General features: G+C 50.6%; 7 protein-coding genes across 7 annotated transcripts; 3 read left to right on the top strand and 4 right to left on the bottom strand.

Annotated features, from left to right (window-relative positions):
• Window positions 1–978: 978 nt before the first annotated feature.
• On the top strand, window positions 979–2959 carry ColSpa_00765 (protein MutS 4; the record flags this gene model as incomplete). Its single annotated transcript, XM_049266977.1, has 5 exons — window positions 979–1309; window positions 1553–1710; window positions 1767–2635; window positions 2685–2833; window positions 2943–2959. 5 exons carry the CDS (start codon window positions 979–981, stop codon window positions 2957–2959), a joined length of 1524 nt encoding a protein of 507 aa, XP_049122934.1.
• Window positions 2960–2972: 13 nt separating this feature from the next.
• Window positions 2973–3404, top strand: ColSpa_00764 (uncharacterized protein; the record flags this gene model as incomplete). Its single annotated transcript, XM_049266976.1, has 1 exon — window positions 2973–3404. One exon carries the CDS (start codon window positions 2973–2975, stop codon window positions 3402–3404), a length of 432 nt encoding a protein of 143 aa, XP_049122933.1.
• Window positions 3405–4668: 1264 nt separating this feature from the next.
• Window positions 4669–5784, bottom strand: ColSpa_00763 (metallophosphoesterase domain-containing protein 1; the record flags this gene model as incomplete). Its single annotated transcript, XM_049266975.1, has 1 exon — window positions 4669–5784. The coding sequence occupies one exon, from the start codon at window positions 5782–5784 to the stop codon at window positions 4669–4671; it is 1116 nt and encodes a 371-aa protein (XP_049122932.1).
• A 1095-nt stretch (window positions 5785–6879) lies between these two features.
• ColSpa_00762 (scyllo-inositol 2-dehydrogenase (NAD(+))) lies at window positions 6880–8028 on the bottom strand (the record flags this gene model as incomplete). Its single annotated transcript, XM_049266974.1, has 2 exons — window positions 6880–7623; window positions 7702–8028. The coding sequence occupies 2 exons, from the start codon at window positions 8026–8028 to the stop codon at window positions 6880–6882; spliced, it is 1071 nt and encodes a 356-aa protein (XP_049122931.1).
• A 1214-nt stretch (window positions 8029–9242) lies between these two features.
• ColSpa_00761 (uncharacterized protein) lies at window positions 9243–10505 on the bottom strand (the record flags this gene model as incomplete). Its single annotated transcript, XM_049266973.1, has 4 exons — window positions 9243–9482; window positions 9541–9647; window positions 9727–10426; window positions 10494–10505. The coding sequence occupies 4 exons, from the start codon at window positions 10503–10505 to the stop codon at window positions 9243–9245; spliced, it is 1059 nt and encodes a 352-aa protein (XP_049122930.1).
• A 2661-nt stretch (window positions 10506–13166) lies between these two features.
• Window positions 13167–15096, top strand: ColSpa_00760 (putative glucose transporter rco-3; the record flags this gene model as incomplete). Its single annotated transcript, XM_049266972.1, has 5 exons — window positions 13167–13290; window positions 13347–13722; window positions 13781–14586; window positions 14664–14771; window positions 14828–15096. 5 exons carry the CDS (start codon window positions 13167–13169, stop codon window positions 15094–15096), a joined length of 1683 nt encoding a protein of 560 aa, XP_049122929.1.
• A 4523-nt stretch (window positions 15097–19619) lies between these two features.
• On the bottom strand, window positions 19620–21405 carry ColSpa_00759 (sugar transporter STL1; the record flags this gene model as incomplete). The annotated part of the gene is made up of 3 exons (XM_049266971.1): window positions 19620–20009; window positions 20062–21239; window positions 21312–21405. The coding sequence occupies 3 exons, from the start codon at window positions 21403–21405 to the stop codon at window positions 19620–19622; spliced, it is 1662 nt and encodes a 553-aa protein (XP_049122928.1).
• Between the last annotated feature and the right edge of the window lie 1106 nt (window positions 21406–22511).

The following is a 22511-nucleotide window of genomic DNA, read 5'->3' as shown; positions in this document are numbered from 1 at the left end:
CGGGCAGGAGCGTGCTGGTTCGTGACTGTCCATTCTGTAGTGATGTTCGATCTTCTCCCACCGACATCTGTTTATTCGATGAATTCGACGCGCTTCGAGAGACTCTGTACTAGAGACCAAGTTCCTGCTCCCAACTATTGGAGGTCTTCACCACATTCTGACAGCGTGGAGTCTTGGACTCTCTGAATCTGCCCAGCAACATGAACCCTCGACACACACGGGTCTCAAGGGCGTCCCAGGCTTCGCCGACGACATCTTTTACTACAGCACCACCACAGACGCCAGCACACGATGGAATAGCCTCTCCATACTTCTCCCAGGTCACTCCTAGAGAAGATGGTCTCTCAAGGACTCCGAATAGGGTCACTCCTTTTACGAGAACACTGGCGCCATCTTCTTCAAGGGCTACCATTTCTGACACAGCCTACACCACGAGCTATGACTATTATCACAACGAAAATAGCCAGGCAGGAAAGCAAACAGCCGTGACTAGGCCGAGCACTTCCTACACCAGTCGCACCTCGCAAACCCCTTTCCTCCCGTACAGCGAGAAACACACCATCGTGTGCGCACTAAACGAAGGTCGTGGGATCACCCCGGCGGTCGGTGTCTCTTTCTTCAATGTCGACACTGGTGAGGCTATTCTCAGTCAAATCTCCGATAACAGGTTCTTCGTTAGAACTCTACACAAACTCCAGATCATGGAGCCATCGCATCTTCTGATCGTCAGTTCCTGCTGTCCGCCGAACCCAAAATCTAGGCTCTACAGCCACATTGAAGAGCATGTGCCAGATATCAGAATCATTCCCTTCGACCGGAGGCATTGGTCAGAAGTGGAAGGACTCGAGCGTATCCAGACCCTTGCCTTTCGAGAAGATGCAGAAGCTATCAAAGTGGCTATTGGAGGCAGCTTCTTCGCAACCTGCTCTTTCTGTGCGGTGAGAAGCTCTCTACCCAATATTGCCACAATTGCTGACTATGATAAAGACTATCAAGTTTCTGGAAGTCGAGTTTTCCTTGTGCATCATCCCTCATTCTCTTCGCATACGATACCAGCCTTCGGAGGACACAATGATGATCGATGTGTCGACCATTATGTCACTCGAAATCCTTCAAAACCTTCGCAATTCGAAGTCGAAAGATACTCTGTTCGGCATCCTCAAACACACGCGGACGCCAATGGGCAGTAGAGTGCTTCGGAGCAACCTGCTCCAACCATCAACTCTAAAAGACTCGTACCTTGAGCCAAGATATGATGCCTTAGAGGAGCTTCTTGCTAATCATGAGATGTTTTTAGGAGTTCGAGAAGGTAGAAAATATGTATTTGATCCAATGTGCTCACTGCTAATATTTCAAAGCGCTGAAATCTGTTCTGGACATCGAAAGTGTGTTGACCCAGGTAACTGAAAGATCTTAACCCCCCAACAGGCTAGGCTAACAGCCTCAGCTCGTCATCATACCCAATAAGCCATCCGTAGAGGCATCTGAGAGAGCCATGAACCATGTCCTGATGGTCAAAACATTTCTGGACGCTATACCTGCGATATGCCAGGCACTGGAGCCCGCTACAAGCCCCTCCTCACCAAGATACGAGACCTCTGTCGACCTGAACTTACGGAAACAGTCAGAAACCTTGTCTATGAGGGCATCATCGAAGATGTCACATATGTGAATTCAGCTCTCGATCTTCGGAATCAGAGAACCTTTGCAGTGAAGGCAGGTGATAACTCGTTCTTGTGGTGGAGGCTAGACTGACTCAACACCAGTCCGGAGTCAATGGTCTTCTCGATGTCGCTCGACAGGCATATAAAGAAAATACGAATGACGTACATAGCCATGTGGAGGAGCTTAATAGTAAGAACCGCTCCTATTGGCTTCCTGCAATTCCTACCGAAGCTTATCAATTTGCAGAAGAATACAACATCGAGGCCGACCTCCGATATGACACGGGCCGCAAGTACTGGATTCGGCTACGGGCGGTTGACTTTGAGGACCGCCAAGTGCCCCTGGTGCTTGTTAACCAAACACGAAAGGGTCCCTACATCGAATGCTTGACTCTGCGACTCAAGAAACTCAACCAAAGAATTGCGGATTCCGTTGCTGAGGTCGTCATGCTTAGCGACAAAGTGATCCAAGACCTTATGGACAGCATCCGTACGCAGCTGCAACCCCTTTACCGCGTCTGCGACAGCATCGCTCTTCTTGACATGATCGCATCATTTGCGCAAGCAAGTTCTACACAAGACTGGAAGCGACCCGAGATAGCAGACACTCTGGCACTAAAGGCCGCCAGACATCCAATTCTGGACAAGGTTCGGCCATACATCAGCTTCCTCCATCCTAAGCTGACAAGGAGACAGATATTGAAGGCCCCTTTTGTTCCCAATGACTACTACGCTACAGATGATTATCGCTTCCAAATCGTCACCGGATGCAACATGAGTGGGAAAACTACGTACATCAGAAGCATTCCATTGCTTCAGATAATGGCACAAATTGGTTGCTTTGTGCCAGTCGAATATGCCAGCTTTCCTATTGTCCACAATATCTTTGCGCGGGTAACCACAGACGACAAAATTGAGTCCAACATGTCAACCTTTTCTTTGGAAATGCGAGAGATGGCGTTCATTCTCAGGTTCATCCCAATCCCGGCAAGTTTCTGGCTCGGTGCTAACAGCCACTAGCAATGTCACTGACAAAAGCATTGTCATCATCGATGAACTTGGCAGAGCCACAAGTACCAGGGATGGACTTGCTATTGCAATTGCCATGGCTGAAGCCCTTATCCAAAGTCATGCAACAGTGTGGTTTGCCACGCACTTTACAGAGCTTGGTAAGAGTTTCCGAAGCCCCCAATGTTGATTTGAACTTGGAGTTGACTTCGAGCAGCTGATGTCCTTGCTGATCGCCCCGGAGTGCTGAATCTCCACCTGACTACGCAGACGTCTACGACAACTGACGGCGTGCCCAAGATGACGATGCTTTATAAAGTGGAATCTGGGAAGAACGAGGAAATACTGTATGGGATCACGCTTGCGAAGGCCATGCCTTTTCCGAAACGGTTTCTCGAGGTAGCGGAACAAGTCGCCGTCTCATTACGCCAGCAGAGAGAGCGAAATAAGCAGGGGTCCGAGGCGAGGAAGATGCTCAACCGTCGTAAGCTTATCCTCAATTTGCATGAGCATCTGAGGCAGGTCAGTCATTCGGAAATGGACGAATCTTCCATGAGGAGCTACCTGACTCGTCTCCGGGAGGAATTCATATTGCGCATGGAAGCGATCGAGAATGGGGGCAGCGAAAGAACCGTCGATGACAGTGAGACGAGGCCAGGCGATGAAGACGGCGTATTCGATGACGATGATGTCTTTGATGCTGTCGATGTAGATTCTCTCTGGAGTATTTGAGCGTGTTTGCAACGTATGCTTATTGTTCCAGGGTTATTACTGGCCGGATGAGACGGTACCGCGGTTGAAAGCACCTAAGCAGTAATGAAAGTTTTGGGACCGCTTGTAGATTTAGCGCAATGCAAACTTCGAACCGCTCTACCTAGGTTGTTCTTGTCATGTGAGAGGTGACCTCAAGATCGTTGTTACACTGTGGTTTCCCTCCGGATTTGCACGGCATATTATCGAGGAAGGTGTTGACTAATGCAAGCGGCCCTACTTTGGAATGATCGCACCGGGACATACCAGCAGGAAGGGATCAACTGGCTCGGGTATTATTCTTCTTTGCGCCGCCGGCAACTTCTTTTGTTGACTCTTTAAAAAAGCTGCCCTCTCATCCTTGTGGAAAACGCTGTCCTTCGGCACCCGATCGTATACCGCTCGGCGCCTCAGTGGTGCCGTGCCCCTTATGAACAATCCGCATTCCTGGCCTCAGTGTCGATCTTCGGGTTCCTCCCGCTTTGCTCTTGACTTCAGACCAAGTGTGGCATATCTTGAACGCGGCGACTAATTGAGGATATGGCCTGTTATTGCAACTATGACAAGCTATTTCATCAACTTCGCACCCAGGCCCCCATACCGATTCGACTTGACTATGGGAGCATGCCAGTCCGCATCTTCTCCAACACCATGACGGCAGACAGCTCAACGAGCCTGAATCCCGAATTCAACCGCCTCGACTCTATTGACTGTCCCTCTGACCGGTTCGTCGACCTCAGGAGGCGTTTGACTTAGCCTCAATCTTGCTCGTCTACGTCACATCATGCACAAGCGGTAATCGGGATAAACACAGCGGCGGACAAAACTTTCCCTTGAGCAAAATTCCGTGTCCTAGGACATCATTTATATATAATGCAACTTGATCTCTTGGCGGGGTCATAAAAGTCCATCTCAAACCTTCGATGCCAGAATCCTTTGCCACCCTAAGGCAAGTTTCCTTCACAGCGTTTGTTTTGATTGGTGACAGCCAGTCACTAAACCGCCCCAATTTTTCTCTTCAGCTGAGTACAATAACTTCCTAGAAATACTTTTGATTAGCTCAATATTCAGGTCGAGGACAGGTCAGTTGTCAGTCTGATAGAGCGTGGGTCACCGGGCAACTTTGGCATCAGCGTTTTTTGCATTATTTCCCTGCGTGACTATTGCGGCATCCTTGACACGAAATCGAAAGCGCTGATGTTGCCGTTTAGATATGGCTGTTTAACCTGAATGCTTCATAGTGATCTCATTCCAAACGGAGATTTTTGTAAGTCTTCTCGGTTGTCGAGTCCGAGCCGTACTTTCGCTTTGCCGACTTTCCTGATCCTAGTGGTGCAAAAGCGCTCTGGGTGTTGGCCGGGTGTACTGTATTTTCATGGAGGGTTCCAGCCAAATCCCCTAACTTGGCGGTCTCCAGATCAACCTGAACAAGCCACGGCGGTCGAGCGAGTGTCCCGCCATCTTCGATTGCCGCGTTGACAAACAATGTGTAACCCGCCTTTAAGGGATGTTCATCGCCCATCCCGTGACTCGTCCCGCAGTATCCTTGTGACCGATATTGTTCAAATCTCTCTTTTCTGGCTCGCATAATGTCCTCTGGTTCATTATGCCGGCCGAGATTCTCTAGCACGACCGAGCTAGCATTGTCGATTGCCGACATGTGGGTAGGGGTTTCCGGGATCTGTTTCCTCCAGGCAACAAGCTTGGCTCCCCACCCTCCATGCACGTGGCCGAAGCAGTGAATCTTAGGCTGTGACTTCGCAACTGCGCGGAAAAGCTGAGGGCAGCCAATTCGTTTTTTGTCTCCTGATATGTCAAAAATGCCGTGCGGTGGGCCATGAGTAATAGCAATGTCTGTCCCTTTCTCAATGTTGAAATCGTGGGCACCTGCAAACTGGAAAGCCCATGCTTCAGTTCCTGGTATGTATGGGCTGGCATACACTTTCAAAACCCCCTCGTTCTGGAGGGTGAACTGGTATGTACCCTCGTCAAGGAAACGAACGCCACTGCTCCTCGCCTTCTGAAACATTTCTCTGATCTTTCCGTCGCCGCCGAATTCCTTATTAACCAAGGATGAGTCAAGTGGTTCCTCATATCTCTGATTGGCTTCCGCGATCATGTTATGGAGTGCCGAACTGTCAAGAGAAAAGTCGTGGTTACCGGCGATGACGAGCTTGAGTGGTGCGTTGATTTTATGCAGAAGCTTCAGTGTTTCCTCGTATTCATCCACTTTGGAATGATCTGTGAGGTCGCCGCAATGGATGGCTACATCGAATCGTTCTTTAGGCGTGGCATCCCGGGAGAAACTCAGGCCGTGGGTGTCTGAGATGATGAGGATCTTTGTTTCTACTGTAGTAGCCATTGAATCCAGGCGTATCTAAAGGTTGTTGATATTTGACTGCTTGTGCTGGGGAGTGAGGCTGTGTGGCGGGCGTTGATGTGAAGCTTGGGAAGGAAATTGACCCTCCTTACTTTTCTTATCATGTTTCCCGGACCTTTCTCCGGTAGCGCACGAAGAAGAACAGCCACTGTGAAGACTGCTGGCTCAGAATTACGGGCCAGGGAAACCTTAAACTGTATTGCGTAAGTGGAAAACACTGATCTAACCTTGACTGTCTGCTGGAAAGTGGTGCATAAGCATGGCACTTTATTCACGTACTTCGTCCAACGGCTTTTGGGATACCATTCCGAGCTTGACCACTACGGACCATTTCCAGGATCCGCCGGATTCTCAAGCTTTCTGGAAAGCTAGTGTATAGGCAGCCTAGCTCAAGCAAGAACACTCGAAACAAATCGCTGACCATTGTGAGACCAGAGGGTTGTACGAATGACTCCTTAGAAGCAGAAGAACCGAGAAGATTACACATAGATATGAACAGCCTATAATACAATATCAAGATTGTTAGCCCAAATCACCCCGAGCGCATGCAAGCTTTTCCTCCACTAGCGAAAAGGTGTCCAACTCGGATGTTTCGATCAAGTGCGACTTTGATGGACCTGGTATCGAAGGTAATCCTCTGGATGACAAGGAGCACCGCTATCTGGGGACTTTGTGAGGATGATCTCCTTCAACACAGGTCTTGGCTTAAAGCATGCCACTCGGGACGAAAGGTTGATGCCGTCGCCTCCTCAATTGGAATATACAGGAGAAACCGGTCTATTTCATCATGACCCTATCCGGATCTGTCACTGAGCCAGCAACGGCAATGGAGATCTAGGTCTCTGGTGGCCGAAATGGCTGCTTGTTGTGTTGTTTATGTGACTTGATTGACCTACGTTGCGGCGGAAATAAGTGATATGCGAGACATGAGCGATTACAAGAAAATATGATACACGAGGGAAATAGACAGAGCCTCAAAGCGGAAGTGTATAGTCCACGGTTAGTCAGCAGGCCCAGTTTCAGAGCATTTTTTGAAATACAGCAAGGACTTCATGAACGATTTGAGCTAGTTAGAGATTATAATTGAGCTCTCTCTGTACGATTCCCTTGCTCGTCAAACCATATCTTAGTGCCTTTGACCATGGACTCTTGGAGCGCAGCACCAATTTTAACTGCTGCAACCGCAGACGTCAACTTGACCGGCACCGGCTTATCCTCCAAAACGCTATCTGTGAACTCAATTGCCTCGGTCGTGAACGCAGCTTTGAAGCGGCCCCAGTACGTCTGTGGCAGCTCCTGGCGGATGCCTCCCGGCTGATAGATCCGTACGTGGTTCTCCGCCGGCACAATGTTCACCGATAACTTGCCCTTGGTCCCGATGATCTCTGTCGAGTCCTCCTGGCCCGCGGCCATCATACGTGACGCATACAAGTATGCGATCCTGCCATCGTAGAACTCGACCGTGCCCACGGCGTTATCACGGTCATTATGTTTTCGCAAATCGGGCTCGACGGCCGTGATGCCCACGGCGTGAACAGACTTGACTTTGCTCTTCTCCTCGTCAAAGAACCAGAGGGCGAGGTCAATGTCATGGATGCTGCAGTCAACAAAGATGCCGCCCGAAAACTCTGCATAGGCGACGAAGAAGCCAGAGGGATCGAGTACGTCGCAAGTCTGGCTGCGCAGCACGGCGGGGCGGCCGATGAGGCCTTGTTGCATCTTTGCGTGGGCGTCACGGTAGGAGGCGTCGAAGCGGCGAGAGAAGCCGCACATTACCTTGAGTTCGGGGCGTTTGGATGCTGCGTCGACTACGGTTTGTGACTGAGTCGTCTCGTGTCAGCTGCTGAACTCTGAAAGCTGGGAATATCCCAGGAATTGACCTGCCGGGTAGAGACTTACAATCTCGACCGTTGTGCCTAACGGCTTCTCGCAAAGCACATGCTTTCCCTTCTCAATGGCCTTGATCGCCTGCTCCGCGTGTACAGATGTCGCCGACGCGACGCAGACCGCCTCTAGTCCCTTATGGGAGAGCAAGTCGTCGTAGGATTCGTAGACTGTGACGCCGTGAGGGGCGAGGTTCTCGGCGGCCCATTGCCGCTCCGCAGCGTCCGGGGAGCTGACGGCTACGAGGGTCGCGCGGGGGACATTCTGGTGGAAGTTGAGGGCGTGTCGCTTGCCCATGCGACCGAGGCCGGCAACGCCGACTTGGAGCTTCTTTGCTGACATTGGGAATCTGATCTGGTTCTGGAAGAGGGGAAGCCCGACGTGGGAGATGATTGTGAGGGCTCGGCGGTGTGCGCCGGAGGTCGATTTCTATACGATCGAACGAGGACCAAACGGGTGGGGGGTATCACTACGAGTAGCTGATAAGACGAGAAACGACAGGAATCGCACCTCTACATGTACTGGCACGAGTGACGCAAATGATCGAGGCTGTTGACTTGCTCTAGGAGTAAGGACACCGGCGCCCCTTACCACCTTATGTATGAACTTTGAACATCTCCATAGCTCACCGGTCTCTTATCGGAAACCATTTCCCGACACGATGCATAATAGCTCGTCCGTGGGGCGCCACTGACGCGGTTGAGGGTATTCCTGACAGCAAATTCTCATCGATTGACCAGTGAAAGGCAGGACTGCAGCATCAATCCCACAAAATCGCGTTGTCGACGCGGAGAAGATCCCACTTGTGAGCTGTGTCTTTGCAGCACGTGGAGTTGCAGAGAGGCTTAAAACGTGTTGAGGCGAAACTTCGAAACTTGGACTGACGGTGTTGTAAGACACAATTCCGGGCCAACACTCCCAAAGTTGCGGAAGAGGTAAGTGGGGCACTGGAAATGTTGAATGAAGAGACTTGGATTGGTCAATGGCTTGATCGGGGCAACTTGCCCCGGTTCTCAATTCGGAGAGCCGGACAAGTCAGCCCGGCCTTGAGGCCTGTAGCGAGAAGTCATACAGGCACACCTTTACCCCAACAACTAGGGGCCAGAGGAAGCCTATTGAATTTGGGGTAGCTATTAGATTAGTAGATTAGTGATGCAGGTGTCAAAGATACCATGTAGCCTGCATAGAATAAAGTCTAGGCATCTGATCCTCCGCATCACTTCGATCCGCTCAGCTGGAACGCGCTCCCCGCCTTTAACCGGTTATCTGGGGTGCGGGGTACGGGGTCTGGGGCGGGGTGGGTGGCCTTAATGCTTCGACAATAGTGATTGTCCTCATAGACTGGCTGGACATGTACTCCTTACGAAACTACCATCGTGATTATTGGCGAGGGGCGCGTCAAATTTTCCTATTATGGCCAGGGAAAGGGTATGGCTAGAGCTCACTAGCCCTGTTTCGAGATGTTGGCAACCATCAAGCCATTGCATATATGCACGCGGAGTGCGTTGACAATTGAACTTTCGCAGAAGCTAGTCGCCAGTAAAGCCCCCAGCTGTTTACGAGTCGTCTTCCCACCCCCATGCCCGCTTGAGATGAGACTGCGCAGAAGCAGTCGGCCAACTGTGTTCGACATCCGTCTTTACCAGAATGTCTAGCAGAGCCCTTTGCTCCGCCTGGTCCGTAAACCTGTCACCGCATGCAGTGACACCCATGCACGCCGTAATCATAGCGGGTATGGTTGACTTGTTGGAAAGAGCTGCACCACACAATTCCCGTATCTGCATGCGGATGCCGTCCTGCGAGCTTTGGTCAGAGAGGTCCTGAGATAGCAGTTGGTAGAAGTAGTAGGCTTACATCCAATTTCTTTCTGGCCATTATTCGGCCAGGACCGATTTTGGGGATGCTCTCGTCGTGGCACATTAGTAAGGCTCGAGCTAGCGCTGCGTGCACGTTTCCGATAACTGTAAGGGGTTAGCGCATCGTGCTGCATTGTAACCATCTCTACTATGGCCAGGAGACACTAGTATACGAGATACTTACCTACGGCATGGTTGATATAGAATATCTGTGGAAACACCATGCTTGATGAGGGGTCCGGTTCCGAGTATGCAATAGGCAACCATGACAACGGCCTCGCTCTCAGCCAGTTGTAGTCGTATTCTACCAAACGTTTGTACTCGCTCTTTCTGTCCACAACCTCGCCGAAGCAGAACTGGACGACCTCGGCGCAGTGCACTACGATCCGATTCGCCCAGCAGTCATCGTCCGCTGGCGAGAAGGATCGGTCGATGAACAAGTGGTCGAGCTTGACCTTAATCGGCCGCTGGGTCGCGAATGCTAAGGTAATTTCCTGCCTGAGCCCGACCCAGAAAGATGCCTGTCGAAGCGGACTTGGAGGCGTCGACGAGGCATTTTGGGTGTTCATGAAGAGCTGGATGCCAAGCAGATGGCCTTCATGGTCTGTTCCGATCAAGGGCACGTCGAGCTCCTCGAGGGTGCGGAGGAGAATTGTGGCGGCGAGGAGGTCATCGTTGGTTAGGGCCGACGAGTCGTTGGAAATGGTCGTTAGATGCTTGAGACATTCTTGATGGTAGCGGTCTGAGGCGTAGGGATCGTACTGTCCGTTGAGACTGAGGTGACGGGAGGAGAGGGCGAAAATGGCGTTAAGCAGTGTTGGGCACGTTATTGCTCGTCGAGGCACAACGATGGCGAAGTGCCGTCTTGCATCACAGAGGTCAAACTAAAGGAAACGGTCAGAACAATGCAGGGTGGTAGTAACTCATGGCACAGTCAACAGTACGACTAACCCAGGTGCACATATACTCTAAGTAATACTTCATCAACCGAACCTCATGCGGTCGAGTGAAGGGGAAGACAACATCATTATGATGCTCGAAGTTGGCCAACCCGAGAGTTGATCCTGCTGGTATCGAGCTGTAGATGGAGCGTAGGGGAATTGGTGTCTGCCCCTCTTTCCAGCTTGCTGTGGGCGTGGACGTAGGATGGCTGAATGGACTCGGTATTGCAATCTGGGCCTCACGATAATCTCGGCTACTCTCATCGGTGATGGGAGCCAAGTCATCGGACTGTCGTTCCACAGCGGGTGGATCTACACGTCTCGTCTCCGCCGATGACAGCGGCGGGCTGCTGTGTTCAGACCAGTAAAGGGCCTTTAGTTCCTGAGTTTCATCGACAAAATGTACTATCAATCGAATTAGGCAATTTTCAAAGAAACAATATTCAGTAAGATCCGCCCAAGAGGAGTAAAAATCGCCGTTTCGAGCAGCGTTTGACCCTCTGTGTGATGTGCCAAGTTTGTTGGTTTGTGGAACTGCAACACTTACATCGCCGCGGATAGTGCACCCAGGTCTGCTCCGTAGCGCTCGGCGTCCTAAACCCGGCGAAACGAGCCCATAGTTAGTGATCAGCGTTCCCGCAGAGATGCATTACGGGGTACCGTCGCGCCCCGTGACGAGATTGAAGCGGTGGGTTTCGGTTTCGCTATGCGCTATAGGAACGTCGCAAATCGCAAATTGAGTCGGGCACATCCGGGCAGGAACCCCAGACGCATCCAAGAATTTCAGAATTCCAGAATGGCAGACGCAAAGAGAGTCAGATGGCCATGACTTACTCGGTGGAATGCTTGAACCGAACAGTGGGGGCCGGTACGCACTGCTTGCCAGTCGCTCTGCATCGGATACATGAGATATCGGACCGAGAGGATGACGGGCCTGAGGCAGAAGCGTCATCAGCGCTCCACGCGCATTTGAGGTGTTGCTTTTTGCAAGTCTAATATTGTGCTTGGAGTTGCGTGTATGCTGATGTGGGTTACAGTGGGAATGTAAAGCCCGAGGGCCTGTCATCTCGCACATCCCACATCCCACATCACCAACCCCAGAATAAGTCAGCGAACCATTTCCACAACTCCCGGTTACTCCAAGCAGAATCTGGGGTATCACACAGAGCACGGGGTGGCGGACAAATCTGGGGAAGAGGAGAAGCCAGGCAGGGTCAACTAACCAGACATGTCGTTGACATGATTTGACTTTCGCCTCCGTGTGTTGTTCTGCAGTCCTGCTTTCTTGGTGAGTTCAAGGCGATTGCAGCGAGGTCAGGGACGTTGGTGTGATTAAAGCATTTCCTGGTTGATGAGAACAGGAAATGTGTGCCTCGGGGCGAGTTCCTGTGAATTGTGAAAAGGGCAGAAAGTTCCTGATTCCCCTCACACTACGGTGAGGCTCCTTCGGCTCGAATTACCATATCAAGCCGCCTTGTGTTTTGGTTCCTAGAGTTATGACGAAAGGCGTTAATGCACGTTAGCGATGCCCCTGACTCAAGCCCAATAGGTAGGCCAGCCATTCAACCCCGCAGGTCTTGCCCAAATCCCCAAGTCTTTATGGAGCCTAGGAGCCTAAGCGCTGCCAATCCGCGGTCAGAGTATGGAGCATTTCGATGCCCCATCCATCCCCACGGGCAACTCATTGCGAGAATCTTCTAACAACCACGCCCCCGTTGTGCGTGGAATAGCTTCCCATCTGCTTCTATGGCCCAGAAGCAGATAGAAGACTCAAATTACACCATTCATAGCGATTTCCTTTCGAAGCTCCTCCGTAGTCCCACCCGGGTGCTCGATTATCGGCCGTCTTCCGAGACACTAGGGATCGTTCGCCGAACACTGTCATCGAAACTCGAACTTGTTCAAATCCGCTTCGAAGTGGCGTCACAACCACCAACTTGGAACTGCCAGGCTCATCAAGTGCCGCGGAGCAGGCATAACCCCGGTCCTACTTTTTCTACTGTCGATACCTAAACTCTCACCTGGAGCAATAGCCGAAGGGTGTCCCCGGCGATGGCCATGGCGTCTCCGACCAAGACACGCTAATACCCACGGCTTCCCCATCTTCCCCCAATATCCCCAGAAACCCATCTGTAAAGCGCCCCGCGATTTAGCGGCTTCTCGTCATATTGACCAACTAGCGCCCACCCATTGGCCGTTACGGCTATTGTACAAGCCGTGCCCTCCCTTCCCCATCATAGGCGTGAACACATAGTTCCTGTCTTTCCAAGGTGGACCCTATGTTGATTGTTGTGAATCTGAACAGGCATAGTCGGGGCGGCTTGGCCATGGGGTGGCTCCCCAATGTCAGAGTTTCTATAAAGACGTCGTCGCGTGCCATGTTTGACGTTGATCTACTATTCTTGCGACGCGGGCGGGTTCAACCAAAACTTCTTTTTTTTCTCTTCAGTGATACCCCGAAAGTTGTCTTTCCGGTCCGTCAGACTGGGCAAGTCTCTTGGAAACCCTGCAACGCAGATATTCTTTAGCACTCCCGAGCGTGTAGCCCATCCCATGTGAGTTCATCCCAAGCCACTTTCTTGCGTCTTCATATTAGTCATGAAGCCGTCTCATTTCAACATATACCTCACCTTCAAAGTTTGTATTCCTCGGGCTAACTGTTCGACCTCAGCATTTTGACACGATGGGTCATCGATCGACTGCCGCCTCCGAGGTGGAGAAACCCTCGGCCATCTACCCAGGCGTCTCAGCAGAGCAGCAAGAGACTGTTCTTTCGGATGCCTCTTTGGAGCCTTATGGGCCTTCGGGTATGCACGCACTCGTCCCCGACCATGCCTATGCCGAACACTGACTCTCATGGCAGGTTTCCGCGGCATCTTCGTCTCCCACTATGTTGCGATGTGTGCTGCCTTCTCCGCCATCGGTGGACTCCTTTTCGGTTATGATCAAGGTGTCATCTCTGTCACCCTGGTTATGGATCAGTTCCTCGAACGCTTCCCCGAAGTCTCGGATCACGCTTCTGGGTCTGGTTTCAAGAAAGGTCTCATGACTGCAATGATCACCTTGGGAGCCTTTATTGGTGCAATGAACCAGGGTTGGATCGCCGACATGATCTCTAGAAAGCGCTCCATTATGGTTGCCGTCGTCATCTTCTCCATTGGCTCATCGATCCAGACTGCGGCCCTCAACTACAACATGCTAGTTGGTGGCCGCTTTGTTGGAGGCCTGGGGATTGGCATGTAAGCTCAAGATTCTCGTCATACGTTCTTAACCCTCTTCAAATGCTGATGATTATAGGCTCTCCATGGTTGTTCCGCTGTATATCTCTGAAATCTCACCCCCAGAGATTCGCGGATCTCTTCTTGTGTTCGAGCAGCTTTCCATCGTTTTCGGAATCGTCGTTTCGTTCTGGATTACTTACGGTACAAAGGATATCCCCAACCACTGGTCGTGGCAACTGCCCTTCCTCATTCAGATCCTCCCGGGTCTTCTCCTTGGCTTCGGCGCCGTCTTCCTTCCTTACTCTCCTAGGTGGCTTGCCTCTAAGGGCCGTGAAGCAGAGGCCCTTGCCAACCTATGTAAGCTCCGCGTCCTCCCAGACACTGACCCACGAGTCCGTCGCGAATGGATGGAGATCATTGCCGAGGCCCGGTTCCAAATCTCAGTTCTAGCCGATCGCCATCCCACTCTCGTCGGCAAAGGAGATATAGCAAGTACCCTGAAGCTCGAAGCTGTGTCTTGGACCGACTGCTTCAAGAAAGGGTGCTTCAAACGCACGCAAGTTGGAGTTTTTCTAATGTTTTTTCAACAATTTGTTGGAATCAATGCGCTTATATACTATTCTCCTACTCTATTCGCGACGATGGGCCTCGATCATAACATGCAGCTGATCATGTCCGGTGTTTTGAACTGTGTTCAGCTGGTCGGCGTCATCCCCAGCTTGTGGACTATGGACCGCTTCGGGCGCCGATGGATTCTGCTTGTGGGGAGCTTGGGCATGACGATCTCACACACTGTCATTGCTATCCTGGTTGGCCTGTACTCAAATGACTGGCCAAACCATACCACTCAGGGTTGGATCAGCGTGGCCTTCTTGCTGCTTTGTAAGTTTTTTTTACTCCTTGCCTTACAGCATACGTTTCTTCAACATAAATGGAAGCTGACGACCATTTACCAATAGATATGCTTGTATTCGGAGCCACATGGGGTCCAGTGCCATGGGCCATGCCATCCGAGGTCTTTCCTTCTTCCCTGAGAGCCAAGGGCGTTGCTATTTCTACTTGTTCTAGTAGGTTTACCCACCACGAAGCCCGTTAAAAGACAGCATAGGTTGACTTTGAACAGATTGGATTAACAACTTCATCATCGGTCTTATAACCCCTCCAATGGTCCAAGGGACAGGATTTGGCGCCTACGTGTTTTTCGCCGCTTTCTGCTTGCTTTCTGGTGTCTGGACTTGGTTCTGCGTACCTGAGACCAACGGAAAGACACTTGAGCAGATGGATGAGGTGTTTGGTGACCGCACTGGACTCGATGATGTTGCAAAGAAGAACCAAATTTTCCGCGAGGTTGTGGATGAGCAGACTCACTCCATGGTGACTTTGTCGGCGTAGATAGTTTGAGCGAGTTGAGTTGTGCTTTAGATTGAGCTTGATGAGCCTCTTCCAGAATACAAAGTTCTGATACCCTTTCGTAAGCAACCTGAAATTATGCCAAGTTAACTGCAGAGCTGATGCGATGATGTGGCAACTTCTAGGTTTTGGTTGATCACTGGGGCTTAGTTGCTAGGAGGCAGTCTCAAACCTTACTGCCATGCCGCATGACTGTAGTAGCGATGAAGAGCAGTGAGTGTAGTTAATTCTCCCCTAACGAATCCACTCCAACCTCGCTTTCTTTTCATCGACTAGTTGATTTGAGAGTTAAAAATTTGTAAGCGGTTTGTCTACCTTCACGCCGTCTAGTGTTCTCTTGGCCCCATCTACTCCCTCCCCCTGTCGTCAGCCAAGTCTTTGGGTTCCAGGCGACAACAACAACAAGTTTGACGCAGACTTCAACAGAATTAGGCAAATCTATCTTTCTCTGCATCCTGTCTTTTTCTTCGTGCTATCAGCGTTCCGGAACACCGTGCGGCTATTACTAGTCATACAGCGACATTTAAGTAATTAAGAAGCATTACTGCAACCAAATGTAAATGGTCGTCCACATCGCCTTCGAATTTACCAAAGACTCGTCAGCATCTTTTTCTCAGCCTAAACCACTAGTAATTCAACTAGGAATCCATATCGCAATTCGTGATGCTTGTTTTTGGCTCTCGGTTTACCGTCCTCAACCTTACTCCAAACCCCCTAGCCCTCAAAAACCCGTTTCACTAACGACAGTCGTTTCTAATCAATCTTGATTGTTCATCTGGTGGCGTTCCTGACGGCTCTGTCTCTCTTCGCCAAATCTGCCTTTGCTAATTCGAGCTGGTTGCAGTAGTGTCACAATATCTTCGTGGTGTAAGTCGATTTTGCCTAGATAGATTGCCTTACTTTCCACGCGACCTCACCCGGATTTGTCAGTGACCCTGGCTTTATAAGCGTCCTCGCGTTGAATTCCACCTAGACAATACAAGTTACTTTCGTCCTTATAATCCAATTGTGTACGGCAGGCTCTTAGCGATAGGTGGTTATAGGGGTCTTATCGAGGAGCCTTCTTGGAGCTTTTGAACATTTATCGGTGCCCTTGAGCCTGTCGTTTTCCATTCCAGGTCCTAGCTCCTCTTTGTTATCGCCAACCCCAATCCAGGCTTACTTAGGGCTAGAAATAGGGTGCCCACGCAAATGGTTTACCCATACAGATTCCAGTTACCCAAAGAGCCTATGTCCAATAGCCCAAATCTATGGGCTGCCCAAAGGATCCATAAGTAGTTCTAAAAAAGTACTAGATATTATGGGTAAGCTAGACGACGACTTGGAGAGCAATGAGGAGGTGAGCAGATTAAGAGGACTAAGTTTAGGCATCAATCTGGATTTTGTGCTACTATCTTTTCATGAATATAGCAATCCTTATTCCAATACGCTTCTTCTATAAACAATTCATTTTAGCGAAGACTCTATGGGTAGTATGGGTCGATATAGGTTAGATCTTGATGTATTCTTGGGCAAAGCGGGTAAACCAATACTACCCATGGGCTGGCCGTATATTTAATACCCATGTCCAGAACTTACCCATCTACCTATGGACTACCCATGTTTGCCCATGTATCTAATAGGTATAAGCTTATCTGGGCACCCATGGATCCTTCGAAGCCTATTCTCGCTCAATCAATTTAGGGAGTTGTATGTATGAGGGCCTTGACCACCATCGATGCAAAGACATCAGGGCGATGGTACAAGGAATCAAAATCCTTGTCTGAAGTACTCAAGAAAGGCGTCGATTTTGGTCTTGTCCAGAGTTTACTGCGATGGAGTCAATTTGTCAGTTTGTTAGGTATCAGCAGCTCGTCCTGAGAAGCCTCAGGGAATCACACTTCTTTGGAGCGGCATTTATCATGGACGTCAAGGATAGAGTCACTAACATCGTTTCTCATTTCGTCTTATTCATATAGACGAAAGAAATTCATCAGTCTTCTCTTCGAGAAATCTTGGGCGGGTCGTGGAGCGAATGAAGTGAACTTGACTTGACACCTTCTAGATATCTTTTCTGAGAAACCCGAGTTTTTGGCTTTCTATGAGTGCTTTTAGTCCACTATCAAACATATAAAAGCACAGGATTAGCCTTCCCGAAGACCTCAGGGATGACAAAAATGGCCACCTCGATACTTGTGGACGTGGACGCGTTGACCTGGCCGAAAATAATATGGGAGATGATACTGATGTGGAGGTCTTCTTTCAATCTCCAAATGCGCTCAAGAATTATCTAGCCTTGAAATTATTGAGGTTTAAAACCGTCATGTCAAACTTATCATAAATCAAGATTTTGGTGACCTCTCACGAGTAGTAGCAATACTCGAGACTGGTGACATCGTCGCTCGTCTGACTTTCTGGTGGTTTATCGATGACGAGGTACTGAATTGGATGTCATGGACACCCTGGGGGTATACGGTCCGATGAAAGACGAGATGGGTAACGTCACAGTGTAGGCGATGCCATTGACCAAGATGGCGGCCGTCGCCTCCTCGCGGTAAAGCTACCCAATGGAGCCCACCTCCCGGTACCCCGGGCAGTCATACGCTGCCAGAACTTGAATAAAAGAGTTCAGAGAGCGAAACACCAGCAAATTATATGAATAGCAATTCTAATCACCATAATCTTGTCGTTTTCTTCTAGCGAATGTTCTCCGGCCTCGGAAAGACAGTATATTCCTGCGGCGTCTGCCAAACTTTTATGGTATTTGGTGTTAATGTTCTGGGCGGTTTTTTCGACCTTGAACTAAAAACAGCTTCGTTTGCCTGTAACCAATTCCGGATTGGAGAGATCTAAGAAATCGCCTTGAGCGGGGCCAAGATGGCCAATAATGCCTAAACTTCCTTCCATATCATTGAACCAGACTGAGAAGATAAACGCTCTACGAATCCGAGTTGGATCGGCGCCTTCCAGAAAAATCCCAAGTCAAGACGAATCCCATCAAAACGTGGCGTGTGACTTTTGAGACACTCCGTATGCGTGACGCGGTTGATGATGGATGGACGTTCCATCTGACGGTGGGTGATTATCGGCTGAACATAAGTTAAAAGACATTCGCCCGTTTTCTCTCTTCTGCCCAGCAGTGATGAAACACAGAACACCCTTGAACAGACTAACATAGCATGAAGGATAAATGTTATATTTGAATCTGTGGTGTAATGATCTCTGTGTGTGCATAAACGATGAAGATTCAATCTATATTTTAGAATCCTGGCTACCACACTCATCCAACTGCAGCTATAAGCTGAATGCACGGATGTCTTGTCTGCTGCGGATGTCATGCTGACCGGGATATTTCCAGAGCCACCTGAGGCCGGATGCAGGGCAGAGCACTGACGAGCCGTTCGTTTTCAAGGGGCTGAGGATGACGTGAAGAGAAGTTGTGAAGGCTCGTCAGACCTACGACGCTGTTGGGCACCCTGGCTTTCTAGGCTAACGGTGATACTCCGTCTTCGCTCATCACCTACCGTTTTCATTGCAATGTTTCGAGTAGCCTTACATTGCATCAATATGCACCCTTCCCCATGGGGTCTGTAAAGGTCGACGCTAGATCGATCTAGCCAGGTCCCGGTTTGGTTCCTCGTGTTCAAAAACGAGTTGTGCGGAAAAGCGGCTGTAAACTGGCGGCTGAAAAAGGGCTAGAACGGAAGTTTAGGGACGTGCCGCTAGGCCGACCGAAAGGCTTGAATGGGCGGGCGGCTGCACATTCCCATCCAGGTTTCCAAATGAGGTAACCCGGGGCCGAGACAAAGTGCAGATTCGCTTTGATGTCAGCTAATCTATTGTGAGATGGTTGGACCCAGTTGCACTGCAAAGGGCTCTTATGGCTTTAAGGGAAATCGACCTTGACCCGAGGGGAGGGTGGCACCCTGGGGATGCGGGGTAGAGTTTATGGGGAACCATGGGGTGATGTGAGGCTCACTCGCCCTGACTCCATTTGACTCTCGGTTGGAACATTCGGTTGGAACATTCGGTTGAAAAATGGTGCCGGTAGCCCAACCTGTTGAACGGTTAAAAGCTGTTCTTGGCGAACGCTCGGGAAAAAAGTGTCAAATTAAGCTTGCCTCCCGAGCCACCTCCGAGGCAGGAAAATTTAAGCGCCTATCGGAATCAAACTTTTAGAGGTCGGAAGGCGTCCCGTGTTGGGTCGAGAATCACTGCTCATGAAATCACTCGACAGTATTGAGTATGGTATTGGGTATGATATTGCAGTCATTCAACGTATTGTTGTGGTATCTAATGCTCAAAATCTAGATAATCTAGTGGTATCTCACAATGATCGAGGTCTACAGACCTCACAAGAGAATAGGATTTAATGGCACCGGAAGTCACTCCGTGCCCAAATGAGAAAGCCGGCAATGTGCGGCGAGGACATGATTCATAGCGACAGAAATCGCTTTCAGGCCCACTATGGCCAGTAAAATTCCCAACCAGAGGACCGCATCCATAAAGCTAGAGAACTACACGCTTTAGGACTTCTCAGACTTTTCGACATTCTGCGTCTCCTCGTCTTGGCGGGCCCACAGGCCATTGGGCTCGCTGCTGCTGGTGCTACCTTCACGGCGGTTCTCGCGGGTGGTGGCGTGACCAGTCTCCTTGACATCATCGTAATGAATGAGAAGCTCGCCATTCTTGCCGTAGCGGTGGGGCTCCTTGCGGGCAACGTCGACGACATCGAATGCACCCTTGATACCAGGAGCAGCCTTGGAAAAGATGGAATCCATCTCCTCCAAGGAGCGGTAGGCGGTCTCGGGGAAGAAGAAGTAGGTGACGGGAACGATGATGGCGTTGATAATGGCGAAGATGGTGTAGGTGTGGTGCTTGATGGAGTCGAAGGCGACAGGAGTGATCATGACGACCTAAGTGGCGTTAGTATTGAAACGATGCGGGTCTGTTATTCAGGTTACTTACCATGAAGTTGAAGATCCAGTTGGCAGATGTGGAGAGAGCGTTGGCAGGAGCGCGGATGCGCAGGGGCACGATCTCGGCGGGGTAGAGCCAAGTCATACCAAGCCAGCCAACAGCGAAGAACGTGTTGAAGACGAAGAGAAACACAATGCCAGTGATCTGGCACGCATAAGTCTTCTGAGAGTTGACACCCGCAAGGATAGCCATGGTGATGGCCTGGCCAACAGCACCGAAAAGCATAAGCTTGCGACGACCAACACGCTCAACCAAGAAGACAGCAGGCCAAGAAGCAATGAAGTACTCGGTACCGTTGAGAGCAGCCAACAAGTGGGACATGAAGCGAGACATTCCCAGGCCAGAGTAAATGACTGCAGCGTAATAGGTGATAAGGTTGATACCGCAGATCTGTTGGAACATTTGGTTGACGTAGGCGATGCAAGTGCGGTGGAAGTTGCGGTTCTTGTCCATAGTGAAAAGATCCTTGAAGGTGCCCTTAGACATCTCTTCGACAGTCTCCTTCATGACGACGTACTCGTTCTTGCAGTAATCATCATCCTCGGGCAAGTCGGCAATGGCAGCAATAACTTCCTTGGCCTCCTGGTCACGGCCCTTGAGAATAAGCCAGCGAGGAGACTCGGGCAGGTTCCAGACGAAAGCCAGAATGAAGATACAGAAGAGGATCTGCAGGGCTAGGGGGAAACGCCATGAGACAGAGCCTGGGGCGAAGGACATGCCAAGATCGATCCAGTAGGAGATCATGATACCACCACTAATGAGGGCACCCTCAATCATGACCAGCTTGCCGCGCTTGTGAGAGCTACACGTCTCGGACTGCCAGGTAGGGACTGTTGATGTGTTGCCGCCGTTTCCAAGACCAGTGATGATGCGTCCGATGATGAGGTGCTCAATAGAAAACGCAGAGGCCTGAAGAGCAGCTCCGATGACCATGATGGCAGTACCAAGGATAATCATGCGCTTGCGACCGAGAGGGTTTCCGATGAAGATGGTAATGATGGCGCCGAGGAAACAGCCCAAGTTGTATGAAGCGACCGCAATACCTTGGTTGGTGGAGCGCTGACTCTTGGTGAGCCCATGGAGTATACCCTCAGGCTCGGAGTCGATGGTAGGAAACTGAGATTGGAAGGCAGGGAGGGTGAGGATACCACCAGTGACACCCTGGTCTGAAGAGAGGAAGTCGGGTCAGTCAAGTTGTAGCCTAGCGATCAGGTTCGCGTCGCTTGTTTGAAACCTACCATATCCGAAAAGCAAGAAATCACATCCTGCAATGATACTGATGGCCCAGTTAAGACTCTTGCCTCGAAGGCCGAAGTAGTTGAGCTTGCCCATCTTGAAGACTCTTGCACAGCGGACAGTATCTGATCTGTATGTTCCAGACAATGTCGAAGCTGCAGGTCGTAGGTCGGTCGAAGGGAGGAGTGAAACAGTCGAGATGAATAGGTAACAGCAGGAAGATCAGATGCGAATTGAGACGGCGAGCGTCGGCCTTATAGATGAAATCCCAACCAGACAGCGACAGGGTAAAGATCGGCAACGTCAGCGCCAGAGGTTGAACTCTTTTTCTCCTCACCCTGTACTGACTCCTCACTTCCTCACTATTACCGCAGGTAACGCGCGGTAGTACATGGCTGAGCTACGCTGACATGGGAACATGCTACTCGTGCCAGCCTCGGACCCTGGCGTATGCTGTTTACACCCAACCCAGAAATCCCCAAATAGCCAATCCCCAGTCGTCCCCAAAAAGGCTGCCCCGATTTCCCCCAATCCCCGTACGATCCAAGATCCCTCTGGAGGGGGGTCCTCAGACCCGGAGGGGTGAAAACTCCCCACCAGGATCCATCCACGGGCATGGGGGACAAGACATACGGTGACATGTCGTCAGGCTGGCCAAGACGCCGTCATGGGACGCGCGGGAACCTCTTAGCCAATACGGCGCCTAGAAGTACAAGAGTTTTGCGGGTTCGCCATCGCGGGACATGTCAATACGGTGGCTTCACCGCTCAGAGACGCGGGCTCGTGGAGACTCCGTCCTTCGCGCGGCAGAATTCGGAGAGAAACCGACGCGAAAAGGTACCTTAGAGAAGATAAGGCAGCATTGTTTTGTGAAGGCGGAGTAAAAGTACTCAAAGGAGCCGCAATTGTGTCCATTGAGGCACATTATCGGTGGGGCTTGATGGAGACATGTCGGAGGCTACGACGTCATTTTTGAATTTTGATAGGGACCGATAAGTCGTGCAGCCGAAAAGTACGAAAAGTACCTGGCAGTGCCCTTTGTGCATACCACTCGACTCAATATCGTTGGTTCTGCAACACTTAGTTCGTCCAAGCGGCGCCATCTACGAGTCAGGGGGCCCTGCGCGAACCCTGCGGCAAGCCCTGAGCCAAACTTGCGCTCAAAGGCAGAGAAGCGCCGAGGAGAGCGAGGAGAGCGGGCT

This window comes from Colletotrichum spaethianum, assembly GCF_022836535.1.
Source record: "Colletotrichum spaethianum MAFF 239500 DNA, contig01, whole genome shotgun sequence".
Classification (NCBI taxonomy): Eukaryota; Fungi; Ascomycota; class Sordariomycetes; order Glomerellales; family Glomerellaceae; genus Colletotrichum; species Colletotrichum spaethianum.
The sequence above is the reverse complement of the archived record's forward strand: the minus strand, read 5'-3'. Positions and strand labels throughout refer to the sequence as shown.